At 50.3% G+C, this 26,612-nt stretch overlaps 1 protein-coding gene across 3 annotated transcripts in view; it reads left to right on the top strand.

Annotated features, from left to right (window-relative positions):
* tup (LIM1_Isl and LIM2_Isl domain-containing protein tup) overlaps positions 1–26,612 on the top strand; it is a 166,155-nt gene that overhangs the window by 134,816 nt on the left and 4,727 nt on the right. For 2 of the 3 annotated variants that reach the window (XM_065424148.2, XM_070531785.1), the window contains exon 5: positions 14,954–15,154. The exons of the other annotated variant lie outside the window; for it this stretch is intronic. In XM_065424148.2, the coding sequence (XP_065280220.1) occupies positions 14,954–15,154 (201 nt within the window). The remainder of the gene's footprint in view (positions 1–14,953; positions 15,155–26,612) is intronic. 3 annotated transcript variants of the gene reach the window in all.

Here is a 26,612-nt window from a genome sequence, read left to right on the forward strand (position 1 = left end):
CTGAAGCTGTCAGGGTCACGCGCACGCGCGCTTTTTTACGCGATCTAGATAGACAGCGTCGTCGCAAGATAACGGCCCCATTGACGCTTGATCGGCAAACAAGTGCGCGAGACCGTCAACGGTAGTCGAGCGTCTTGCGAGGATATGCCACAGGAAGATGTTCTTTCGCCGCAGGTTGTTTAGGAGCCCTCGTAAGTTCGGTGCGGGCAATATTTTGCATGCGCACGTAGATACGGGGCATGGCCTCGTGGAGCACTCGTATGGTCCTTCAGAAACCGAATGACTTGAGGCGCACCGGTGACCTTGGCGTACAGCCAGAATACATGACTTCTACAGTTACGTGCGCGGATAAAGTTCTACAGAGCAGCGGCACTATATATGTCTGAGTTGAGGCTTTGCGCTTCAGTATCTTGTTGGGAAATTTGAGTTGTTACATTCGCGATGATTACTGCAACGAAAAGAGGTTCCTTGTCGGTACGACATAATATAGAAGCGCGTTTTGATTTACCTAAAGAAATGTTCAGCCTCTAACACCCATTTCTCCAGGCAAACAAGCTTCTGCCACCCAACGCCTATATAATTAAAGTTCTTGCTCTCTCTCTCTCTCTCTCTCTCTATTACGGCGTTTTGCTTGACAAGGGCATAACATGTTGAATTCGTCTTTGGAGATTAGTTTTCATTAAAAAGGGTTAGTTAGTTAGTTAGTTAGTTAGTTAGTTAGTTAGTTAGTTAGTTAGTTAGTTTAGTTAGTTAGTTAGTTAGTTAGTTAGTTAGTTTTGTTATTGTTTCACTAGCAGATGTCAGAGGTGAAACAAGCAATATATATACAGCGTGGACCTATGCTAAGATAGCAGGGCGAATTTGAATGGATGGTGCGGAGACTGTTGCGCCCCGCTTGAAGTTTATCCTCGCGCTTGGTCTTCCCTGTATGCGTTGTAGAATGTTTCAGACTGTGTTACTTTATACGTGGCATTGGGGCGGAGCATTTATCGGCAGCTCTTGGCAAAGTTGATCTGTAAGCAGCTAGCGGTACTCCCGTAAATATATGGAACACTTATTTATACTTTAGATTTGAAGGTAACCGTTATGAAATGCTATTCCTCCTTTTCACTGTCTTATCTCTCTTTCGACTTTCGATTCTTATGATCAATGATGCCTTCGAAACATCCACAACTTATTTCAAACTAAACGCGCTTAATATGATCTCTGTTTTAGATAGTGGTTTATCACAGGGAAAACAATGTAACGAGATTCTGACCGTACTTTTCGAGTAGCAGTCCGAGAAGCAGCCTGCATATGTGTTAAAGAAGAAGGAAAGCGCAATGTTGTATGAAACACACACACACACACACACACACACACACACACACACACAAAATAGAAACCTTAATATGTGAACATTGCACGCAATGAAATCGAGAATACAAAAAGAAAAATGAGGCTAATAGATGGAAAGGGGGAAATATGACGGGCATTCTCTTTCCGTCATCTAAAGAGCCGACAACGGCTGAGTCGTGGCGTAGACATCAAGAGGCCGTCTTCAAAGCGCTTCCGCCGACAACATTTTTCTTTTCCAAAGGAGAACACCACGGTGTCTCGCAGGCGTGTTTATCAACTTGGAGCCACGCGCGGGTCGATAACGGCGCGTGGGCACTGTGGGCCCTTCCTGCGGTCCGAGGTCACCCTGGATAAGCGGCGCTCGCCCACATGCTTATACTTTTGATCCATGTCCCTCTCTTTCTTTCGCGCTCACACTTACTACCCACTGACATGAAACTGCCGGCGCGTGGAAGTTTCTATTGCGTCAGTATTCTTGGGGTACTTCACGCGGGGGAAATGTATCTGTCGATGAATGATCTAACTGTTTTTTTCCGCCTACATGGGTCACTGGGTAGTGCGTGGTCGAACGGGAAACGCATCGGGTAGCTGTGATGGGAGAACAACGGCCAACTTGGGTCTCTGATTATGTGGCAATGTCAAACGTGCCGCTCTTCAACGAACCCCTTTCAGGCGGACATGGGTCACTGTAGATGCGGGACTGGGTAGGTACCACTAATCAAAAGAACTCTTTGACGCCGACTTGGAGTACCGGGTATGAGCCGGGTAGTCTGTGCTGGTCTCCAATGAACGGCTTTGACGCCAACTTGGGCAACTGGATATGTGCCACTGCATGGGAGTGTGGTGCTCTACAATGACAAAAAGAGATCCCTTAAGCTTTTGCGATGCTGAGCGGACTCGAACTCAGGTCACAAGGTCTCTTCGAGGACAGCAACCCGACGCATTAGCAGGTTGAGCCGCAAATGCATTGGGTATTTGCTGCTTCTCGATGAACGTATTTCACGCCAACGTTTTAGCAAGCTGCGCCACGAATGCACTGGATATGTGCGGCTCTCTAATGAACCTCTCGCCAAGTTCTGTAATTGAGTATGTGCCACTGAGTGTGCGGCAAACGAGGAAACAGTTTTCAGGGTTCAGGAGGTCCACTGGATGGCGCAATGCGTCTAGACAGCAGCCCGGTTGCAGCATGGCGCATTTCTCAGCGTTCGCACGCACCGGCGCGCCGGGCACCTCGGAGGCTAATTCGCAGGCAAGGCGTAGGCTTCGCGGTGGCGGTGCTGCAGATGGTGCAGAATGTTAGGCGAAGCGCGAAAGAGGTGTCCCGCCACAGCACGCGCCTCGTACACAACTTGTTTCACTGGTGTCATTGTGTCACTGTATTGATTCAATACTAACGCATTGGTTCTGCCGCAATTTTAGTTGTCGCCTATAATGAAGGCGCAACAACGAGAAAATGACCATATGGTGGCACAGATACGGGTATTATTTCCATGCGTAATTTAAGTCCAGTGGCGAGATTCAGTGGTCCAGTGGCCCAGAGATCCAGTGGCGAGTCCGAGATTCTATCGAATACCAGTGCTATAAAAATTCATTTACTTTCAATAACAACAATTACTTGAGGTCACTTTAGCAACACTTGCCGTCCCGCTTCTCTCTTTCAATTTTCCTTTCGTACGCAATACAACGGTAGCGTTGTAGTTAGCCGTTCATCGCGTCTGTCAGGCGATTACGGGGAGACGGGATAATGATGAGTGAAAATGACGTCTTACGGGACCTTAAGCGTGCCGCGTTCAGAGCATACTGAGTCAATGGCGAGATCTAGCTTGTGAAAATACAGTTTTGAGGGTGTACTGTGCAAGTATAGAACGATTTCGTTTTCCTTTTTGGTATAACTCTACAGCTGTTTCATTCCGTGTTCAGTACGTATGCTGCAGTAACATCGTACGGATACGGGGTCGTATGCGAACTATCGTGCCGTCGTCTACCGTCATTGTCGTTGTTCCGCCGTCGTTGCGCAGTTGTTGCCGTCGTCCCTGTGAAGTTGGTCAGCTACCACAGCTCTGGACGCCTCCTAAAGCTTTCCTTTGAGTGGATCCCACACCCAATTTTCTTTTCCACTCATCGCCTATTTCTCACCTTCGTGTGCTCGTCCACGAGGCTTTCGTGTTGTGTAAGAAAACGCTCTTGCGGAGCTAGACGCGGTCTACGGGTTCATGTGCACTGCAAGAAACGTGCGTTGAAATTACATACATGTATATGGGAAACAGCGCGGTGATAAACACAGCGAATTAACACTTGGGCCTATTTAGGGCTAACGTTATGGAAGGCCAAAAGTGAATGTACACTATATAGGAGTGCTGTGATCATTGACAGGCAGCCTAGCCAGCTCAGGAAAACTGAACCGTTTGATTTACTTTCACCGGTCGGTTTCATGAACACAATTGCGCAAGCGTGTGCTACATAGACGCTTGATACAAATAATTACGCGCCTCTTTCCGAAACTATACTCTCGCAAAATAGAAAAATACACGCAGATAGTTCAGGCTCTGTCGCAGCAGTATCAGCGTCGAACCTGTTTGTGTAACACCGCGACTATGCGACTACGATTAGGAACTCCGCTGTATTCAGTCACATAATTATTGGAGCTGATCAGGAAGCCTGCTAAAGTAAAGTAAGGGCGTATTTTAGCAGCTTAGTCGCAGCTTTGGATCGTTCTTTCAATTTAAAAAGCAGTATTATTCCACCTACACCGTCGGAAATTATGATGCTCATGACGGACTACACGATGTCGATGTTATCAACGTCCGCTCGTGCGTCATAAACGCGGAAATGGGATGTTCTGAATGATAGTCGGGCTTTCAAGTCGCCCCACACGTGCACAAGGCAGATTTCCCGGAAGCAGGCCCCAAAGGGAGTCAGTATTATCGCTGTCATGTTTTGACGCAGAACATTGAAAAGGGACAGAAGACAAGCACGCAACATGGAAAGATCTTTCGATGTGCAGCATATACAAAGAGGAGAGAAGTTCGGTGAAACTCCACGTTCGCGCGTGCATTGCAAGTTGGTCACCACGCGTGGCGTATGTACCATGCGTTGCCGCGGTAATGCGCACGTGCTTTCCCTGGAGTCCGGGACGGCCACAAACACGATTACGGCGGAGCGAGATCCCCGGACACATCTCCTCGCGAGCGATACCCGCAGCGTTTCCAATGAGGGCCTCGTGTCCAGGTCGTTGCGCCCATGCAGGAGCGCTGCGCTAGCTCATCCCCATCGGCCGCCGCTGCTTCCCGCAGCAGCGCATCTGTTGGGGCCACGCGGCGGCTGCACTCGTCTCTCCCCAATTCCCCGGTGCGTTTCGGTGCCAAATCGGCGGCGTATCAAGAACACCTCGCCCGTCGCATCTCCCCCGGCCCCTCCCGATAGGTGGTGCGGCGCGCTCCCTTAATCCGGAGAAATGAGCCGGATTGAGCGCTTGCGCGCGTGCGCGCGCGCCACGAGCAACCGCGGCGATGCATGATGGCGCTGCTTCTCTCTGTGTAGCGGTGGGTGATGGAAAGCGGCGATAAGAACAGCGCCTCCACCTCCTCCCTTCGGGACGGCGACGACGCCTCGGGCTCTGCGGAGAAGAGGGGAAAGGGAAGGGTGTAGCAGCGATGCCCCCAGCTGATAAGCTCGGTTTGGGGCGTCTCCGCGCTTGTTGAGATGCGTGTGATAAGGCGCACCCCTACTCTTCCTACCCTCGGCGGGGGGGCCTGCGGCGGCCCACCGGCTAACGACGCCACCTGGCAGAAACCAGGCGCGAGGAAGTCGCCAGCCCTCTAAGCCGTGCTTTCTCTTCCTCCGGCGTGCGGCTCGAGCGGGTGTCGGGCATGCGGCGGGCCTCCTCGTTTTCATGGGCGCCGTCTGCCGCTCGCTGCCGCGGTCGAGTCCCAACGGGTCCCTGGTGCTGCGACCGGGGCCAATTTGCGACCGTTTAGGCCTCCGCTGAGGCGCCAGGGCGATACGCGGAACGTCGCATCCCCGCGAGCCGACGAGGCGGCATCGCAACAAAAGAAGCAGTGCCGCGCGATGCAGACTTCTTTTCTTGCTCGCAGCGAGGCTTATTGTTGAACTGTTACCTTCAGCGCTGCTTTGTGACCCTCTGCATGCATCGTATCCTGCAGCTCAACAACCAGGCAATGTTGCCACAACTGCTGCAAATTTCCTGTTTTGACAAAAAAGAAGCGTGCCGGGGCGCGGTTGCAAAAAAAAAAAAAAAGAGGAGAAGAAGAAGAACAAGCATGTGACATAGGAACTAAAGCCTTTTGTGGACACGCTATCACAAGCCCCAAACCAACAAATAACAAATACTTCACAGTTTGCATGAGGCCGACTCGTGTGGCCTGAACTGGCTTGGTTGCTTGGCTGATAGAGAACAGGAAATGGGCAGTAAATGGCAGGCCTAATAGAAGAAAAATCCCATCGGGAGGCTGCATGCTTCCGAGGGTGCAGACGAGCCCGTGCGGATTCTGAAAGCAAGACGAGGCGAAGTTCATGTTCACGTGGAGTATACAATTCTTTCTGTGCTGCAGCGTTGAAATGCTGCTGTTAGCGCGCCCCATAGCCTTTACGATGCTTAGATACGACGACTATGACATGGAAACTTGTTCTCCTAAAGCATTGCAGGACCAATTTTTCATGAACATGGACATTATATTGAAGCAATTTCTTCGGATGCTGACAAGAAATGAAAAAGCAACGAAAGAAAAGACTGGGCTTTAATATCTGCTCTCATTGACACTTAGCAATGATGCTTCAGCAACGCAGCGCAGCAACCGCTACTTACCAAACAGTTTGATGTGTAATTATTCTCATGGTTTTTCATCGGGGTAACTTCAGCCACTGACATTACCCAGACTCGTTCATGTTCTTATGCTTCGTTACTATAAAGAGTATCACATAGTAACCATACCTCTCATTAATCGCTATCACACCAAGGCTGCATAGTTTGCGCCTTTGCACATAGTTGTGTACGCAGAGTGCAACCTTCTGGCGCAGTGCAAACTGCTCTCCGGCTACGGGTCTCGAGACTACGGGCCTCGGGCTACGCGTGCATCTCTCTCTGTGTCTTCCACGCCCGCCCTCTCCGCAAGCCGAGGCTATAGCGAGAGTGCGCTGTGCAGGGTCGAGGCGGAGTCGGTCGATAGACGCAGATGGTGGCCGGCGCAGCGCAGCGATCGATGAGGCGGCTCCCCGACGCCAACAGCGCTAGCGGGCGCGCGCGCATCACAGGGGAAGGTCGCCCCCCAATGCGCGTGGTTCCGCCACCCGGACGGCTTGCGACGGGGGGCGTGGGGCGCGCGCCCTTCCTGCCGTTCCGCCCGCCTGTTTCTTTTTTCGTTTTTCTTTTCATTTTCTTTTTTCACTTAGCAGCGTCTAATGGCCCGATGAGACCGGTGGGCTCTCTTCGTCTTCTCTTATAGTTCCGCTGCGTTCGCACCGATGAGACGGTTCGGCCTGTGCTCCGAGTACACGCGTTGATCTAAACTTGCACGCGAGATGCATTGTTATTTACTAATGACAATAATTTGTTTTGCATAATAAGCACATACACGATGCTGCAGATCAGTGGATGAAGCTGCTGACACAGCCAGCTGGACAAAGCCACAGGTCCCCGTAAATAGCAGCCACAAAGCTACGCGGTGACATGGATTACACAGAGCAACGATACATAACATATTAACAATGCTAAGTTACATAATGAATAAATGACAGCAGTTCACAAAGTAAACAGTTTGCATTCAGAGAAACGAGAAGAATATTAACAAAGAACTATGGTGTCACATGCAGAATCTGAGTGCAGTGCTGAAAAATAAAGTATACAAAATATTAGGGGTTTGAAATGATTGTGTAATTTTTTAACAATCACACCAATTAAATATTATTTTTCTGTAACATAATAAGTAGTCTGGATAACTTGTTCTGCAGTGTTTGTTGGGCCATATGTTGTTTGGTACGTTTGCTCTTGGGGGCGCGTTTAATATCAAATAAAGGACGCCATATATATTCAGTTGTGCTAATGAGGACTTGAGCGTTGCGTTAGGAGGAGCACTATTTCCTGTTTATTGCTGCCGGTGGTCAATATATGCGTTCGTGTGGCTAACTCGACCGCGCTACTTCACAGAACAAGTGTGGCTCCATGCATCGTGGCTGTTTCTCCGGCAAGACAGGAAAGAAGTGCATCACAGCGACAGCAGCCTTGCAATATTGTAGTTCTTCACATTTAAACGAAAACCTCACCTCCAGCGCTCACGCGCTCGCGCTTCTTGTCATAAGTCGCACATAACGTACCGGTAGCATCCAAACAGAGGGCAGCTTTCGTTTGCCTGTCAACGAATCTTGTTCTAGATTCTCCCTCACAAATTAAACACACGCGAAGAGTATTTTCCTTTCTCTGCTTACACCTCCCTTTTCCCTCACCCTTCCAAGAAACAAAGAAAAAAAGAAAAAAAGAAGAAGAAACAGCCGGGTACTGATTGCAGAATTTGCACAGTGCAGGCCCATGTTATGCAACACTTGATTGTCGATTGTCGGGTCTTTCGCTGGGGAGGTGTCCTAGTATGTAGTGGAACACAAACACAGAAAAATGAAAAATAGAGCCCGAGTGGTATACATAAGAAATTCTGCACTCCTTCTATAGTGTAATATATATACGGAGAACTGTCAAGCATATGACGCGAGGCTGAGCTTAGCGACTGGCACAGGGCCTCCACTAGGCGTGATAATGCCTCTGGACAATGGTTTCAAGCTGGTAGCCACTGATGCAACTTGTGCAGTCAACTTCAGCAATGCTTTCGCGTCATTGCGAAAACCCAGCCTGACGGTCACATTGATATCGTTTGATTATCAATAAGCGGATAGAATAGCGATAAGGAACTTGATGAACTTAAGTTAAGCTAGCGAGAAAAAAAAAATTGATAGAACACGCAAGGGGAAAAAAAATAAACCACACGTGCGTACCTAAAGGCGCTGCTAATCGATCACGAATTAGCTCGTTTATTCGAAATAACAGAGCCGCAGTGCGGTGGTGGCTTGGTGCCGAGATTCGAGTTTCACACGGCCCGCATTACGCACCGGGGTCCCACGGCCACGGCGGCCGTGTGCAGCAGTGACACGCCCCAGAATTCGACACAGTCACGCACGAAAGGCTGCCAGCATTGCGCCGAACTTGTGGGCGGCAGCCGTTCCCACAGGACCAGTGTTTACCCAAAATAGAGTTTTCATTTTTTGTTTTGTTTTCTCGCGCGAGTCCATGTAGCAGAACGCCGAGGCCGCTCCGCTTCCAGCAGCGCTCACAGCGCGTGCAGCGAACGTCCGTCCAGCGCGTGTCACCGCTTCGATATGCGTGCGTGCAGACGACTGCGAGATCGTGCTCTATCTTTCCGCGGCGCTCCGTTTTACCCGTTGTTTTCTGTATGTGCTACGTACAACTCGGGGAGCTTTAGAAACAACGGGCCAAAATTCAAAGTATGCTACCTGCCTAGCGTACAAAATCATTTAGTTTCTGCGCATGCGTGCTACCCTGTACTTTAGGTATATGCTAAGCTCCTTTTAGCCTATAAAAACAGTTCAGTCAGCTACTTCTAAAAAAAATGCTTATAAGGATTACCGCCGTGCTATATATACCGCGGTAGTCAGCTGCTCCTATATACCAGTGCATGGTCAGGCAAGCATGTGAACTGCTTGCCTGACCAATGCACATGGATGCTCCGCATGGATGCTTGAACATAGCTTCTTGCTGCCCGCGATATGAACTTTTGCCCTTACAAAATCTGACTTCCTTAGTCCATATAATGTCTATAAGCATTTGTCTGCATAATCCATAGATATTTACACTCGACTGACTGCGCAGGTAGTTTTTGAACTTATGCTGCGCCACTTTCAGTCTACTATTGTCTAGAATGCGTCTAGAGATGGATATGTGCACACCTATTTAGAAGCAAAGTATAGCCTCGACAAGATGCCTATATAGCCAGTCTATAAACTGCTTAAAGGCATATTTGCATGGCAAGGAGAAGCCAGAAATCGGGAACGCTGTCTATGGTTTCGGAATGTATACACTGTTACTGCTGTTGTACACATTGAGGTGTGCTTTTGTCTGCTTTGGCGATGATAACACAGCGCGCATTGTAACACATGCGGGAAAATTTTTCACAAAATTCAGAATAAATAATGCACATGCTCGTGGATACGACGATGATACTTATGGAAAAAAAGGAGCACAGGGCTGCGCACTTATTTGGAGTTTGACGTGGGATGGCGGTACTCGTCAGGGCCATGCAGGCTGAACCCCCCGGGCCCGGCGCATGTTTGTTGAGACTGTGCTATAGCGAATATTCTGCGCATAGATTCTGTGGTCTTGTTTACCTTGCTGTCTTGGCATAGCAATATTTCCTCCATTGTGTGTGGTGGTACAATAACCTAGCCCACCTGCGTGCACTATGGATCGACAATCAGTAAAACATAGGTGCATGGCAGTTGCAACAACATGGAGGAGCAGGAAAGAAAGAGAGAAGGTAGGGATGTTAACAAGAAATGCGTCTGGTTGGCTAGCCTACTCTGGGGGACGGGAAAGCGGGAATAGAAATATGGGAGAGAGAGGAGGAGGGGATGACGCGGTGAGCTAGCGCACGCACGAGGAAGGCCTGAGAAAGTCAAAGGCGTTCACATAGGCGAGTCGCCCGCAAGAAAAACAAATGGGAAGGCCGCGTAAATTTATACAATTGGATAATTACGATTGAGATTCACACTGCATCTTGCTACAGTTAGCGAAAGAGACTTTGGAACGAAACAGCATACGGTGACCGGGGTAGCATCGACAGCCCGTTCTCCAAGACGACGCCTGAGGGACGAGACTCGAAAACAGCGCTTCCGGGACCGGGGGGGGGGGGGGGGGGGCCTTGTTGGGAGGGTGCGGTGTCGACGGCTGGAATTTCTCGGAGTAGCTTGGCGGTGCTTCTTTCAAAGCGTAGGCCTGCTGGCTTCTGTTTTAAGCTATCGTGTGCCGACCGGGTAAAGGCTTCGGAGCGCTCACGGAGACACTCGCGACCACTTCCTCAGGGGCCGAGTTGGGCCCGGACCGCACACGCACACGTGAAAACAACCAAAACAGCCAGCGCGTACGCCACCCTTAAGTTCTGCATGGCATCTATGTTGAGGTCGAGAAAAAGAATGACGGATAAACAAAATTAACTTTAGGCTTCAGCTGTAGTTCGGGTGACTTTGCTCCGAGCAAAAATAATACAAAACCAAAACAACAGGCACATAGAGTCACATTTTCGGCACTGCTTCTGGTCATTTTGAAGGCGGAAAAAGAATGACCAACTTCGAAAACAACCTTACAAGCTTATCTCTGCTTTGGGTGAACTTGCAAGCGAGAAAATATACTTTAAATAGAACTAAAACAAGATACACATGCACTCTGACTCGCAGACCGCTGTGTTCGACGACATGAACAAATGAGATACTCAAAACAAATAGAATCTATCACGGCACACTATTATACAAATAAAGTAGAAAAATGCAGGGACACCGCCAGTCTTGTGACAAGCTTATAAAGAGCTCCTGGTATAAGACGTTGCTATAGAGTGGTCCACATAACTCGATTGGCTCTATGTTTCCTACTGTGGCATTGAATGTTCGTTCTTATTGCAGGGCGCGTATGCGTTCGTATACGCCTGAAGTATAACGTAAGGACGTCGTTCCGGCGTCACATTAGTGACAGCTTCGGTTTGCTGTTTACTCCTCTACGCTTGAAAACTGCGGTTTATTTGTTTTTGTTTTGCATGTTTGCGTGCTTGTTTTCATCCTTTTCTTTTTTTGCGCCTAATGAACTAATCATATCTTCATCCTATCGTATCAGCTCCGCACGGAAGTAATCACCGTTGGCCATCTGTAGGGTCAAAGTTTACGGCCGAATTTCCGTAGACCTCAGTAACAGCACCTCGAACCTGAACATGAGCACTTCACTTTCCATTTTGAATTCACAATATGTGTGGAACGATCTCTACATCTTTCCCCCGCAAAGAGAGAAACAGAGAGAGAGAGAGAGAGAGCAGGCGATCACAAAACCCAATTCCGGGGCCTGTTTCGCTCGACGGCGTAAGGAAGAAAAAGGAATCGGGGAAACAATGGAGCGTCATTAGGCTATCGGCACGTGCCGCTCGCGCTGGCCGCGTCCTGCCCGCGCACGGCCGGCGGTGGGAAGGCCGCAAGTGAGCAACAACGCCGCTCCCTTCTCTTTTCTCCCGGGGCGAGCGAGCGAGCGAGCGAGAACCACGTAGGGCGGCGAGGCGTACGCGCATCCACGCACGACGCCCCGCGTGCGCCGACATGTACGCTCGAGGCGCGTGCGTCCCGCCCTCCAGCGTAGGGCGTGCAGCGCTCGAACGAGGACTTCTCGATCGGCACGCGGCGGGGAACTCGACGGATCCCCATCGACAGAGACACGCGCCGTGTCTCGATGTATACAATCGGTGCGCGCGGGCCTTTCGACTGGGGAGAAGCGGAGAGACGCGGCATCATTGGCCCGGGAGAGGAGGTTCCTCCAGGTCCCTTTAATTCACGACCGCCGGCCGCACCGTACACGTCGTACAATTTTGAACGCTTCCGTTGGGGCGCGCGAAGTACGACCCGACGTGTCGCGACAGCCTCCGTGTCGTAAACGGTTCGCGCGCGCAGTGGGGAAGTTCATTAGCCCACTCTGTCTGCGTCTGCTTTCAGCACCGGCGGTGTGGTCGGTTCGCAAAGCACAAGGAACGGCCGGCCTCAAACCGCGAAGTGGGAGATTGCGTGAGAACGCGCCTCACTGACTTCTTCTGTGTGTTTGTGCTTTACGCGCCGCGACGTGCGATCGTGGAGTCGCGCGAAGTGTCCCATGCATTTTGCGGACTTGTCCAGAAAGGTGCACGGTGCGAAGTGCTATGGTCGACAGATGGGGTAAAAAAAGAAAAAAAAGGGAAAAGAGCTGACACAGTCTGAAACTATGCAATACGTGCGCCCTGGGTTAGCATAGAATGTTCTAGAGCGCGTCGGAAGTGTTCTAGTTGGTGTTTCCTAATCTTGGCGAGGCAGTTGGCAAGGGAATGACGTTGGTGCATCAGTAAACGTGGCTCGTGGGTGCGTTTACTGAATTTCCAAGAACTCTAAAAAAAGAAGAAAGAAAGATTTGTTTGGCGTATTTCTGGCTCACAGTCTATAAGTTTATCCTGATGCTGGACATCAGTATTAACTACAAGGCGGTTGGCCAATGGCAAAGAACACTTGCGAACGAGATGATTCGTGAACTCTGCCTCAGACGTTGAGAACTGAGCACTTCGCACGAGAACACCACGCTGTAATCGTGGAATCCGAACCCTTCTTGAGACTTGCTGTACATCAATGTCATTATTATTATTATTGCTATTATTACTAGGTACCTCAGCACCTGTACGAATTACACTCGCGCATATACAGCAAGGGCGACTGCATATGCAGCGGCTGTGCCACTCAACTTGCGCCGTCGTCGATGAAGCGCGGCACCCGCATTAAGTGCCGAGCTCGAGTACCGCCGACAGGAGAACAAGAGGACGCGGAGCTCCGGGTTACAACGCCAGGCAGGCCGTTGCGCGTGTAGTGCATCCGCGCACAAGTGCACGCTGCCCGCCTTGTCAGCTCTCCCACCGGCATGCGTTCCCCCGTTGAGATAAGAATACAGGTCACAGGAAAGGAAAGATAAGCAAAACAAAAGCGACAAAAAAAAGAAAGGAAGCAGCCAGTTCTCGTGCGTAAAACATGAGCCCACGCACTCCAGCGCAGACGGTGTTTCCGGCAGCGCACGGTGCTTGTCGGGAGGACAGGAACCTCACCACTGGAGCTATAGCTCGCACGGGGCCGCAGATCCTGCGCTTGCGAGTGCCTGGATGTATGTTCGTGCTCCTCGAGCGAGAGATGGGTGTAAGTACAACGCGGACACAGCAGGCCCGCGGCTGGCGCTCCCCACGCGGTCTTATCGCGCGGCGGCTGCGGTGGAAACAGGCGCGGCAGGCGACGCCGCGCACTCGCTCCTCCAGAGCCCGAGAGGCGCGTGCGATGTGCATGCGCCGTTACGGGCAAGATCGATGGCGTCACGTCGCGGATGGGGCGGCTGCTGCGGCTGTCCTCTTGTCTGCAGGCTGGCGGTACAGATTCACGGGGCGAGCGAGGAAGGGCGAGAACGTGCGGCTACCAGCCGGCTCTGCACTTCCACTATCACTCGCCCTGACGACCCGCGGCGAAATTTCGGAATGTCGGCGGAAGGCTCTCTCTTAACAGAACATTTCGTCGAGTGCTTGGCGTCGTAGCAAAAGTTCCAAAAGCGACGTAAGACAGGAAACAACCTGCCCTGTACGTTCGATTAAACATGCACAGTGGCTAGCAAGCTGTATCTTTACGCGGTGTAGAACGGCAGAGGATTTCTTGTAAAATAATGATGGCTTTCCTTATTCTGGTATTTATAGAAAGCAAATGGAAACTATCCAACACTCCGCCCAGTTGGTTACCCTACACAGAAAGAGGGGATAGAAAATAAAAAGATAAAGATGATCAAGGAGGACTGAGTTCAGGTACGCTGGAAACGCTGACGAACCGGAATAATTCTATCAGTGATGATCATTTTCGTCTTTAAGGTTTCCAATTTCTCCGTCTACTCTCGTAGTGTGGAGTGGCATGCAGGAACGTGTTTCGGCGGTCTTCCCCTTCTTTTGGTGCGGTCTCTCGTACCATTTTCCGGTTACATACCAGTGCCTTGGAATCGCTTGAGTGTCACCAGAGAACTGCGCAGCTGTAGTGATCTGTGACACTTCGACCAGAGTCATACGTTTAGCACATGTAGACATAAGGCTCAGATAAATACATGCAGAGTGGTTGATCGCTGTGCATTCGGTTTTTTAGAATTCAGTTGTTGACCTGAACATAAATTGTACACGAGTTTTGTTTAGGTTGATAAACCATAAGAGATAGCCAGTGCCATTGTCCTCTCTCTTTTATTCACCTAGTCGTAAAACTACGTAATGAGTAGACCTAAAGTCGTTCGTGATGTGTTTTCCTGCATCTAAACAAGATGGATTTTTGTCGATTCACACACTCACGTTTCAATGTGTCTGTACGTCTGACGTTCGGCAGTCAAGGGTGTCCTCGTAGAGGGCGCCCTTCGTCGCAAATCCGGAGGCCACTTCGTGCGCGACGAAAACGGTCCCGAGAACTTTCAGACGGACCCTTTTCGAGATCCCACCACAACACTATATAAACAAAGAAGACGTTGATCCTTACTCCCCGAAGCCTCAGAGAGCCATGGCCAGCCACAGAAGCTCTGCCACATAACTTGGATAAATCCCACGGCCATCCACGAAGTGGCCTCGGCAGCTTTCGCGGGGACCTCACATGCCGTCAAACAATTACGGTACCGAAAGCGCCGATTCCTTATCCGAGTGCTTCAAGCAGCGGTCGTTTATTCTCGCCTCGGCGAATCATTCGTTCAAGGGTTCGAAAAGCTCACGTTCGGTGGCGGTCGACGGCCTGCGCACCCAATTGATTCGCACGTTCTCCCGCAATATCGCAGGACGGGCGTCCGCTCAGCCTAGGCAGCCTCCGCGGCGTGCCCATGGTTGCCAGCAGCCCCGTGCGGCACGAGGGCAGCGACAGCCCGCAGCCACTCGAGGTTCACGCCTACCAGCCGCCCTGGAAGGCCCTGGCCGAGTACGCCATGCACCCCAACGAGGTGGATCCCACGACGCCGCACTTCCAGCATCTCGTCAACCAGGCACGTATCTACTCTGCACCGACTCCTCCGTCAGCGTTTCTTTCATTTCGTGCACTCTCCAAACTTACGTTCGCCGGTTAGTACTTATCGTACGTCGAGCCAAATTCGCTTAATAGTTATCGTGCAGGATCGTTCAGCACACGGCTGTAGTCGTTCCGGAAGTGTCAGTGGAAGCGAGCTGCTTGTTTCTGTGGGCGCCTCGCGAGAGATCGAACCCGGTACCTTCTACACCTGTAGCCGCGTCACGAGGATACATTGGCGAAGTAGGAATGCATAAGGCGAGCAGTGGCTCAGGTAAAGCGATTGTGGTGGGCGTTTCGGTGAACGTGACAATCGTCAACAGCACGGAGACGAAGAAAATATGTGGAGGCCGGCGGCGCAAATACAAAGAACAAAGATCGAAATATTAACTTAAAGGAGACTGTTCGCGCACTGTTAAAAACATGCAACCAATATTAGACGAAACATTGCGATTCTTGCTACGGGCTAATAAAGCGCTCTAGTTGTCGCCGTCAAGCCATAAACTTTGCTCCAGTTCAGAAGCATGTTATTTTTTGTATATTTATTTTTTGTCGTGATCCTACCAGATTACTGCAAAAGCATACGTAACCAGTGAAACGTATTGGGCTCTTTGTTCCCTCTATATGTCCAGCTTACTACAGTCAAAGTTGTGTCGAGGTATGCAGAGAGTGTTCATCATGATTATAGACTTTTTTCGTTCATGTAGCTTTTCTGTTTTCAAAAGTCTTAAAGCAAATAGTCCTACACTTTTTCTCTCTCTCTCTGTTCCAAGCAAGAGGATCCGAGCTATACACGAAGCTGCGAATCACTTTATGCACGCAAATAAGCCATGCAAATCACATTTCTGCGCATTCGAGTTCAACATAGTACAACTGCAGGCAATTTGTTATTTACTTTAATCAGTATTCAGTATGAGGAAATGATGCTTCAAGATGGCGTCGGCTACTTCTTGAACGCGCTAGGAAAAAAAGAAAAGAAAATAGGAAGGCAGTTTTGCCCGCAGGTCAAGTCTTGAAAGCGGCAGCTACAGGTTTAGCGTTAAGCTGAAGGCGTCTAAGAACGCTGGCATGGTGAGGAGCATCGCCCTCGTCGTTGCAATAGGGCGTCGCACCTCGATTGTGCACTATAGAGGAGACCGAAAGAAAACCGTCAACGTCTGCCAGCGCCCGACGAAAGCATTACTTGACGCTTGTTGCTTGTTCTGCTCAGACAGACGCGTCACCATGCCAACGGTGTGGTGTGCACGCAGCTTCTCAGCAGGGACGATAACGTGAGCGCGCGCAACGCTCGTGCGAGCAGCGGGAGTCAAAAATAACGCTGCCCTGGATCCGGCAGAGTGGGATGGTGCGTCCACTTGGCTTCGTCGCTTTTACAGCCAAACGCACTGAACGTTTCTGGATGCCTCCTAAAGTCCTTACGCGCGGCCCGCGCATGCGCCGACGGCGCAAATTCGCCTCGAGCCTGCCTCGAGCATCTGCATAGCATGCTGTCCCATTAAAAGAAACTGGCGCACAGGCTATGAAGAACTTCATAGTAGTATATACTTTCATTGCAATGCTCGTAGCAGTATAGATCCGAGTCCCCGCATAACGCACGATAAAATGTAAGCGTTTACATTTCAACCAGGAAATGGCAGCAGCGTGAGACATAGGCGATAGTGTGCGCCTGCGGAAACCTACTATGCGGACGCGCAAAGAATGTCAACGAGAAGTCTGGGGCGGCGAGCGGTCGCGCCCGCCCTTCTGGACGATCCGCGTAAAGCAAACGCTGCAGCATCCAACAGGGCGAGAAAGACTGATCTACAGGCTCCTCTCAAATCAATCACGTCATCAGGAAACGGCCGGAACCTCGTCTTCCCTCCCTCCCTCTTCAGCGTCGATGACGATACAAAGGCACGCGCGGAAGGGGGATCACGGTCCGTTGGCGTCCGCCAAAGGCTGAAAGAGAAGCAGCGATGGAGCGCGAACTGGGCTGCCGGGCTGAGTTGCTTTTCGGTAGCCCATCGGCGGTGTCGGTGCGCGTGACTCGCTCCATTAGCGCACGCGGACTCGTAAGGGCTGCATAGTAGAAAGGGTTGTACGGTCGTGCGTGCCCTCGGCTATTGCTGCTGTCGTGTATACTGTGGACTACTACAGGCAGTTGCAGCCGCACAGTTACAACCGCACAGATTGAAACGACCCTGTATACTGAGCTCGGCCTGTACGCGGTGTTCATGAGTGACGAACTCTAAACGTGTCCGCATTCGCCGAACGGTGACATCGATCCAGAGCTGAGAAGCACCGACTCCCGTGTCGAGCGACCGGCCGTGCAGATTGCGTGCTTCCGCGCGTGCTCACTTTCCACCATTCGCTTTCGGCTAAATGGAAGCGGGATGGGGGCACTTACACTTCAGCGGCGTTTGCGCGTCTCTAACGAGAGTGTGGCTCGCAGCAAGTGCGGCACTTGGATGGTACAACGCCTGCTTCGTCGTTTGGCAATGAGAAATATTGATCCCAGTTTTACACGTACGTCAGTCATGCTGCAACAACTGTACGTGATTGAAAATGACATATATAATTTCTACCCTGCGTGCACTGTACACGCTTCCACTGTAGAAATTACACACAGTACCGACTATATATTACTGCATTGTTCTATATAATGCTCAATTCGATACACCAAATACACTAAATACTCAGTACGTCATCCTTTACTGTCGCACATGTGTACCAAATCGTACTGTCTTATATTCAGCGATATAAGGGGCGGAACGGCCTGCCTTTGAACTCACAAAAGCGCCGAATGATAGAGTTGCTGCAGACGCGACAGAGCGCGGGAAAGTGAGAAGTATAGGCGGAGCGCGTCATACAAAGAGAACATGCAGCTGACTAACAAAGATTGGTCGCAGCATGAGCGGCAAGAAAGGGCACCATTCACCACGAGATGCGGACGTCCACGCGACTGTTCAGGGCGCGGAAAGAGACTTTATTCGGGACGGGTTGGGAAATGCGTCTGCCGAGTTTGAAAAGACACTGGCTGCTCAGGGCAGGACACGTCGATCGTGCCTGCGTAGGGACCGGCGTAGGCTACGCGGAAGGAGGGCGGGGAACGAATGTCCCGCTCGAGCGGCCACTCAGGCAGACTATGGTTAGGGAGGGGCTGTGACGAGCGGGAAACCCAAAACCGGAACCGGAAGCGCTTCCGGCGCGGCTTGACCGGAACCAGTCCCTGCACTCACAGCTCCCCTGCGGGGCTACGGTGCCGAAAGGGGTCCCGAGCGGACAAGGAGAGCTCGGCGGTGCGTGTTCCCCGTCGTTGTTCCATTCCCGTTCGTTGAGGATCTTCTAGACAAAACAAGAGCTAGCTGGGACGTGGCCGTGCGTATAAATGTACGCCTCGCACGATGTACGGAGGATGTATGAAAAGGCAGGCGTTAGCCCGCAAGAGTAGCAAGGACATAGGGGGGGGGGGGGCAACACACACTGCTTTTGGTGATCTTGGAAATGACGATTTAATGGAGCAGCACATCCATCAGTCGTACCCACTTCACTGTGCGGGTGTCGTTCAAAACGTTAGCCGAGGACATGATTACTCTTCTCTTCGTGTACGTAACCGAAGACCGCTCTCCAGCCGCCTCCGTTTCCGTGCAAGACTTGCGCTTGAGCACTTCGCTTATCATCGGCCAGTAATTAGGTCACGTCGTTGGCTTGGTTGTATTATCACATATATAAAGCGGTGAAGGCGCTTTTGTGTTTCTTAAGGACGACGGGTTTGTGCGACCATCTGTGACTATTAATGCAATTTCTGTAAAACCACACGCGTCAGCGAACTTGACGCAATTTCCTTCTTTCCTTCCCTCCTCTCTCTCCCTGTAATCTTTGTTTTCCCCTTTCCCATTCCCCGGTGTATGGTAGCCAACCAGACGTTATTCTGTTTAACCTCCCTGCCTTCTGCTTTTCTCTTTCCTCCTCCTCCACATATATATACAGCATGCCATATAGTGTAACACGAAAAGTAGGCATACTGAAAGAAACATAGTATCATCGAGAGAAATCGATGAAGACGCTTGTAGATGGGTCGGTCTTGCTTATCCTGATATCCTCAGAAATGGGAGACTGGCTTAGTATGCAGAGAATCATGCAATATAGCGTGTGGCTCTGTGCTTTTGAAGTAATGCAGCAATGTTCGAGTTGATACAAGCTTAGGTGAACGCAACGTTAAACCGGCTTGGCGAATTGTCCATTGTACTTTTTTGTTTCTTCGCCTTTATACGGGTGGTTTAATATTTAAGATTTGCGATGTAAAGAGATATAGAATATGTTTCTTACAGCAAAACCTTTTGGCGAAGTATAATTACACAAAAATAATATCAAGTTTTCAAATGCAAGTGCTTTTAACCTCTCCTCCTGATCTCCCATTAAACCGTTACTTATGCTGAAATTTTGACGCAAATTATATGAATCTATATAAAAGTTTATTTGTGCGTTACAGAAATGTATAGCATCCGAACGCGCGGTCACCGCTTTCACGGTGAGAAGAAAAGCAATGAGCGGCAAGCAGCTGACAGTCACGACTCACGCGTTGGGGTGAAGTTCCAAAACAATCGTTGGGAAAGGAGGCCATCTTTCTTTCTTTCTTTCTTTCTTTCTTTCTTTCTTTCTTTCTTTCTTTCTTTCTTTCTTTCTTTCTTTCTTTCTTTCTTTCTTTCTTTCTTTCTTTCTTTCTTTCTCGCGACCGTATCGGCTTCGTAAGGACCGCCAGGATTGAGATACGACCAGCTACCCCTACTGTTTTATGTACACTAACGGAACAGCGAGACGAATAAACAAAAGGGGAAAGTGGGGGGGGGGGGCGGGTGCTTTTGTGATGAGGCAGGCACTGGCTTTCTCTCTATTGGTGGTCTTCAAACGCAAACACAACTACAGCTTATGTTTCTGGCCAGCATGCCTGTGCCTCGTCAAGTCGAAGGCGCCTCGCTCGGGGACCAGCCGAGACAGCTACTCTGTGTCTTCTCCTCGCAAGTGCACGGGGAGGTGCTGGAGCGACAAGTCTGTTCGTGTATATATACGCACATAGAAAGAGAAGCCGCGATGGCGAAGTCAACTCTACGTCAAGAAGCCCTTTGGATGGGCAGTCATAAGCGGCGCATATGTTCCTAATTGTGCAGCACCCTTGGGTGTGTTTACGTGAGGCGAACGTGTACGGCGAAATCGTGACCTATCTCGGTCGGGTTTATCTCTTCGGGCTTGATCAAAGCGATATGAGGAGGTGGCCGCGTTATGTCTTGAAAGAACAGAAAGAATGAAAGAAAAAGAGTTGGAGCCTCCGAAATCTAATGACTACAGTGTGTGGCACAATTGCACCTTGAATGACATGAGCTCGAGGGCGTGGTAGTTGCGGCTGCATGCACAGCTGCATTAAGCGTACCCGGATGTGTGGGGATTGAAGGTATATACCTTTACTCAACAGTAGCTAGTACACTTATAAGGTTATGAAGTACAAAGTATGTTAACGTAATACATTTCTCAAGCATAAAACTCGTGGTTCTTGTCATTAGTATAAGCGCGTTCTGTTTGCTGGCTTTCATGGAAACAATTTCGATTCCTGAGAAAGTGTTGCTTTTTCTATTAACGAGGAATCTTAGCACGGAGAGTTTCTATTGCGCAACCTTAAAAGCAAGCTGCGGTTCCATTATACTGGAGCAGCCCGTGCGTGGGACTGGATAAAAAAAAAAAAACAATACCCCATCGTCTAGACGAAGAAAATAATAAATCCACCGCGTAAGAGACAAAACTGGGGATGTAGCTAGAGAACAGCCGGAACAAATAATGGAATGCATTGCAGAACTCGGTGAGATGCGAAAGCAATGACACTAATGGGAAACAAACAAAACCACAAAAAAGTGGGAAAGATATGGCGGCCCGCGTGCGCTCACGCCATCGCCTCGTTGCCGGCACGGCGCGCTGCCACGTGGATCGATGGTGTGCGGTGGTGGCGGCGCTATTTGCCCGCGGCAGCCTACGGCCGAGCGAGCGATGGAAGCGCGGCACGCTGGTCGTCGCCTCTTTCGGCGATGTTTGCCGAACCACGGTCCGCCGCAGCGGCCACGCCGTCGGAAGGAAGCGGCGGGAAACGAAACAACAAAACCGAGAACAGCAGCAACAGCACGTAATGAAAGAGGCGCAAAAAGAAAGCGGCTGCAGGGGGCCTGCTATAGGAACAGAGGGGAAACCATGTAGAAACGGAAGAAAACAGCAAATAAATAGGGTACGGAAGAAAAAGAAAGGAAATTGGTACACTGACGAGTCGACGACTCAGCTCGCTGTAAGAGGTGTCTCTCTCACACTGTACACCCCCCCCCCCCCCCCATGCAACCTTTTTTCCCCCGGGATACCTAGAGAGGAGCTGTCGTTCTGCTACGGCACCCTTGCACGACCGAAATGAACGCGCAAACAGCGCGGGACGCGAGATATGCGCGATGACAGTGTCAGGAGGCGACCCAGCCAGCGCTGATGAGTTTTGGAAAACAAAGCGACCGGTGGTTGAATAGCGGAGCAAATCATAAAGAAAAAGAAGGAACATTAAACGCGCGGCTGCAGCGGTTTCGAGCGAAAGGCGCCGTTGAGAGTGGCGATTTCCTTATGAGGTCGCTGAATCGTACGCAGTTGCACGTTGAGGGTGCATTGCCGCAAACAGCGTTTCCCGATCACGGCACGTGACCCGCGGCCTTGTTTGCAGTTGTTCCGCGCCGCACTATGGCGTCCTCGTTTTTCTTCATCGATAAGCAGCGGCTTTAGTCTGAGTGCACGGTGACGTTTGGTGCGTCCATCCCCGCCAGCGCCACTGCAAATCACGCAGACACGCGTGAAAGAGGACACCGAATTCTGCATTTCAGTTATATTTACGCTTTCTCTCTTTCTTCCTTTCTTTCTTTCTTTCTTTCTTTCTTTCTTTCTTTCTTTCTTTCTTTCTTTCTTTCTTTCTTTCTTTCTTTCTTTCTTTCTTTCTTTCTTTCTTAACCCACCACGGTTTCTCAGTGGCTATGGTGTTAGGCTGCTGAGCACGAGGTCGCGGGATACAATCCCGGCCACGGCGGCCGCATATCGATGGGGGCGGAATGCGAAAACACCCGTGTACTTAGATTTAGGTGCACTTTAATGAACCCCAGGTGGTCGAAATTTCCGGAGTCCTCCACTACGGCGTGCCTCATAATCAGAAAGTGCGTCTGGCACGTAAAACCCCATAATTTAATCTTTCTTTCTTTCTTTCTTTCTTTCTTTCTTTCTTTCTTTCTTTCTTTCTTTCTTTCTTTCTTTCTTTCTTTCTTTCTTTCTTTCTTTCTTTCTTTCTTTCTTTCTTTCTTTCTTTCTCAATGTAGACATTTGGGAGAAAAGCTGACCGCCTTTCTATATACAAGTATATGTGTAATACTCACGAAACAACGAAACTTTTAGTATGCTATCAACGGAAATATCTATTTCTTCTCAGCCTTACGAGTTACCCCTCCTAGCACGCAGCGAGACGTTAGCGCAAAAAACACTCCGAACAGCGTTGACTTCGTTTCTTTCAACTGGTCGCAACGTCCCGAGCGATGACCCGTTGCGGCGTCAATGCAGTGGCATAGAGAAAGACATTCAACAAGAGCGGTCACTCCCATAGAGCCCATGGACCAAATAAAAGGGTCGGATTGACTGCAGCGCACCAAGTGGCTGATGTAATAACCTGAACCATACTTTCGATTTCGGTTTTGGACGTGCGCGTTTTGAACGCTAGCTGGTACGCATTACGCCGGTTGCGCCGATCGGCGCAGGATAGTTTTTGTTTGCTTCTATTCAACCGCTCGATGTCCTGGTGCGTAATAGCTTTTTTTTTTATTTAGTAAAATATGTTCGCGAGCAACCTTTGCAAGGCTCCATGGAATCTGTCCTCTGTGCAACGTGCCGTTCCATAAAGTATGCGCAAGATGCCTTGTGTAATGAGGAAATATTTAATTTGCCCTGTATAGATGCTCGTTCAGGGCTTTTTTTGTGCGTTCATCCAATGTTGTGGCAGTAGGTAAGCAGCAGTAGTTCCGTACGGAGCTCCACTGGACGGCATCAGCTGAAAAAAAGTAAATTGCAAGTGTCATTCTGGTAATTAGACCTTATAGAAAACTGATTGTAGAGGCGAAACGTGCGGAAGTGTTCAATGGGTGACATTGCGAACATAAGCAATTCGCTTTTACAAATATGGCGTAGAAATACTCAACTCATGCGAAACAATACCATTCATAAAATGCGTCAGAAACTTGGCACCGTAAGATTCAGTCAACGCGACAATAACCAACGTTAAATCCGCCACAGTGGCCGATCTGTCTTTGGCTCGGACATGTCTTTCGCTAACTGCATCACAACGGCCTGTGCGGTCAGCGTGCCCAAAAAGTACCCCAAAAAGTACCGAAATAAGTAACAATAATACTGGGGCCCATACACAAACATATCCCAGTAAGATTCAGTACACACCAAGCCAATTAACTGCGCCACAAGGCCGAGCTGCCTTTTGCTAACTGCGTCACAACGCCCTCAGCGGCCAGCGTGCCCAAAAAGTACCAAAATAAGTTACAATTATGTTGGGGCCCATAGAAAACGTCACAATCATGTCCCACTAAGATTCAGTACACGCCTAACTGCGCCAGAGCGGCTGAGCTGTCTTTCACTAATTGCGTCACGACGCTCGGTGGTGTGCCCTATAGGCCTAAATTGCTTGAAATGCAGCGCAGACTGTCAGACAAATTTTCTCACCCAGCCGGTGTCCAACAGCGCAGGGTGCCCTGTCGGAGGGCAGCATGAACGCAGAAGTGCGCCGAGAGGCCAGAAGTACATCACAAAAGGACAAGCGGGACGCCGAACATGTAGCTGAGCGCTCACATGCACATGCAGTTGGCCTCGTTCGCTTCGGTGGCACGTCTGGGGCAAGGCGCATGCATCTGGCGGGTCATCGTCTTGTCGCTAGGTTACTCACGTAAAATAAGTCGCATAGTATAAGCTCATTTACACGCAACACTTTAGTTTTAGCGGGAAACACCTAAAAAAATGAAACATTGTTAACTTAAGTTCACATTCTTCCTTTCCGATGCTCGCGTCAGCTAATAGCTGATGTGGGTACTGGCGCGACGTATTTCCCGTTGCAAGTTTTTGCCGAGTGTCCGCTCTTGCTAAATTTTTTTTTCTCTATGAAAGCAGTGTGAATGCCGACCTTTGATCGTATACTATTCACAAAGCCTTCCCACGCTAGAGCGGCTCGGTAGAGCAGACGACGGTCAATCGCGACAGCGAATCATTATTAGCGAAGAGCAACACACGGCCTGCCAATGACTAGCTGTTCATTCGAAATAACAGCGTCTTCATCTCGGATGCTGGTTCTTCACCCTGACTGCACCGATTTGACGAATGCAGAGAGAAAATCAAGAGATGGTCTTTTGCTATGCGATATGTCTTGGCGTTATCTACTATGACCGGCCAATATTTCTCATAGCATACACTGTTCTAGATCTTGATTCCTCTCATAGCGGAAAATGCACATGAGGGGGATAGATTTATATTACCGATCTCGTTCCACTTGTAGACCGCCTCTATTTCTTTATGCGCCCACAAATATATACGAAAAATCAAAAGTAGATTAACAAAAATAATAGATTCGTACGAAGTACTGCCTGACTAAGTTGTATTCGGAGAATGTAAACACACGGTAACCAGCTAATGCTAGCGTCCTTATCACAAAAACAAAACAAAACAACAAGAGAGTGCCAAGATACAACTCCAGTTTAATCTATGCTCATACACGTAGAAAAGGCGTCGTTTTCTCACGCTCAATTGCCCCGGCCTCCCCTATCGTTAAGGGACCGCCGCGAGTGGTGCTGAATAAGAGAAGCAGCAAGAAATGCTAAAGAAAAAGCAAGGTAGACAGAGAGCGCAGTAGAAACCGTACGCGAGAGAGAGAGCGCACACAACGAAGGCGGCAGACCACGAAGAGGAGGCAGACTATGGCTTCGGACGGCGGCAACGGGCGTCTGGGGCGTCCGCTGCATGCATCCACGCTTGTCCCCTCCTCCGTAAATGAGACGCGGTGCCATGGAGGGGAGGGGGGGGGGGTCGTGCCAGAATGGGACGCAAAGAATCGCCAAAGACGAGAAAAAGATACGGCGCACCGTCCGTCCTTTCCGAGCCGGCTCGCGTCGCTTCTCCTATCTCTACTGCGACGAGAGGTAGAGGAGAGGAAAGCTCGGCTTCGGGCCGGGCCGGTGGCGGCCGTGCAGAGATGGCATCCTGCGACCACGACGACTACGACGAGGACCGTCGCCTCGTCGTCGCGACGTCTGCAGCGTCCATCGGCGCCTGGCCGGAAAGGACACTGTGCGACCGGGAGAGGGGGCTACGCGAAGAGGAGACCGTAGGAAAATTGGTTCTTCCGAGGGACCATCGTCGCCTTCTTCCCGCGCCGCCATGGCGCCCTACGTGTAAAAGCGAGCGGTGTGCTGCCCCGGCCGGCCGGTGTCGCCGCCGATGCTGTCGCGTCCCGACGGCTGCCTGCCTGCGCGCGCAGCCCTCGGACCGGTCGCGCCCCTCACCCCACCCCTCGTGCCGCCGCTTGCCGTCACTGACACGCGCGGAGTGGGTGGGAGCATTGCCACTGGCCGCAGCAGCACTGCATTGTTCTCACGGTTTCTCCAAGTTGAACGATGTCGGACTGCGAATATCCGGCGTTCTTGTAAACAGTTTAACAAAAGGCCGCGCTTACAAGCACGCTAGAAGCTTGAAGGGTGCTGCTGCGTCTCTTTGATAGCGGTTGAACTCGTTGTGAGCGTCCGACTTAGGTGTATCTGCTTCTAGAACCGCGAGAAGGGTAGGGTGAAGCCCTATTCTTCCGTTAACGCGGGTGCGTGTACGTCGTCACAAGCATTCGCTATGATCACGCAGTGCTTCCAGTCGATCAAACGGGTGTTGCACCAGCCGCTGATCAATAGCGCGGATCCCTGGAGAGCGTACTTGCATATAGGGTCAAACTAGAACAGTACGTCGTGCAAATTATATATTTTGCAAACGGCACCTCATGTTATGGTCACATAACTTATAATTTTGTCATGTGCATGTCTGTCGAGTAAAGTTGTGAATGAGCAAAGAATGTGCTTGCGCAACAGGGCCGTTAGCCGGATAAATTTGCGGCTGTATATCATTCATGAGGGGTTGAGGGGGCCGGGGATTCGCAATTTTCAAGATTGAGCGCCGAAATCTCAAGTGAGGGCGTCGTACAGTGTAGCAGTAGCGCAACTTGACAACTTCCGCCAGAAGCACACTGTGGCCAGCATCCAATTTAGTCATTTAGAATGATCCGGTCGTTACTGTCGGACCAGGTAAACTTGTTAGCAGGATTAGTTGCCATATCAGAGTGCGCATAGCTGACCGTGTTGCGCGCGCTGGAA

This window comes from Dermacentor albipictus, chromosome 1 (assembly GCF_038994185.2).
Source record: "Dermacentor albipictus isolate Rhodes 1998 colony chromosome 1, USDA_Dalb.pri_finalv2, whole genome shotgun sequence".
Lineage (NCBI taxonomy): Eukaryota > Metazoa > Arthropoda > Arachnida > Ixodida > Ixodidae > Dermacentor > Dermacentor albipictus.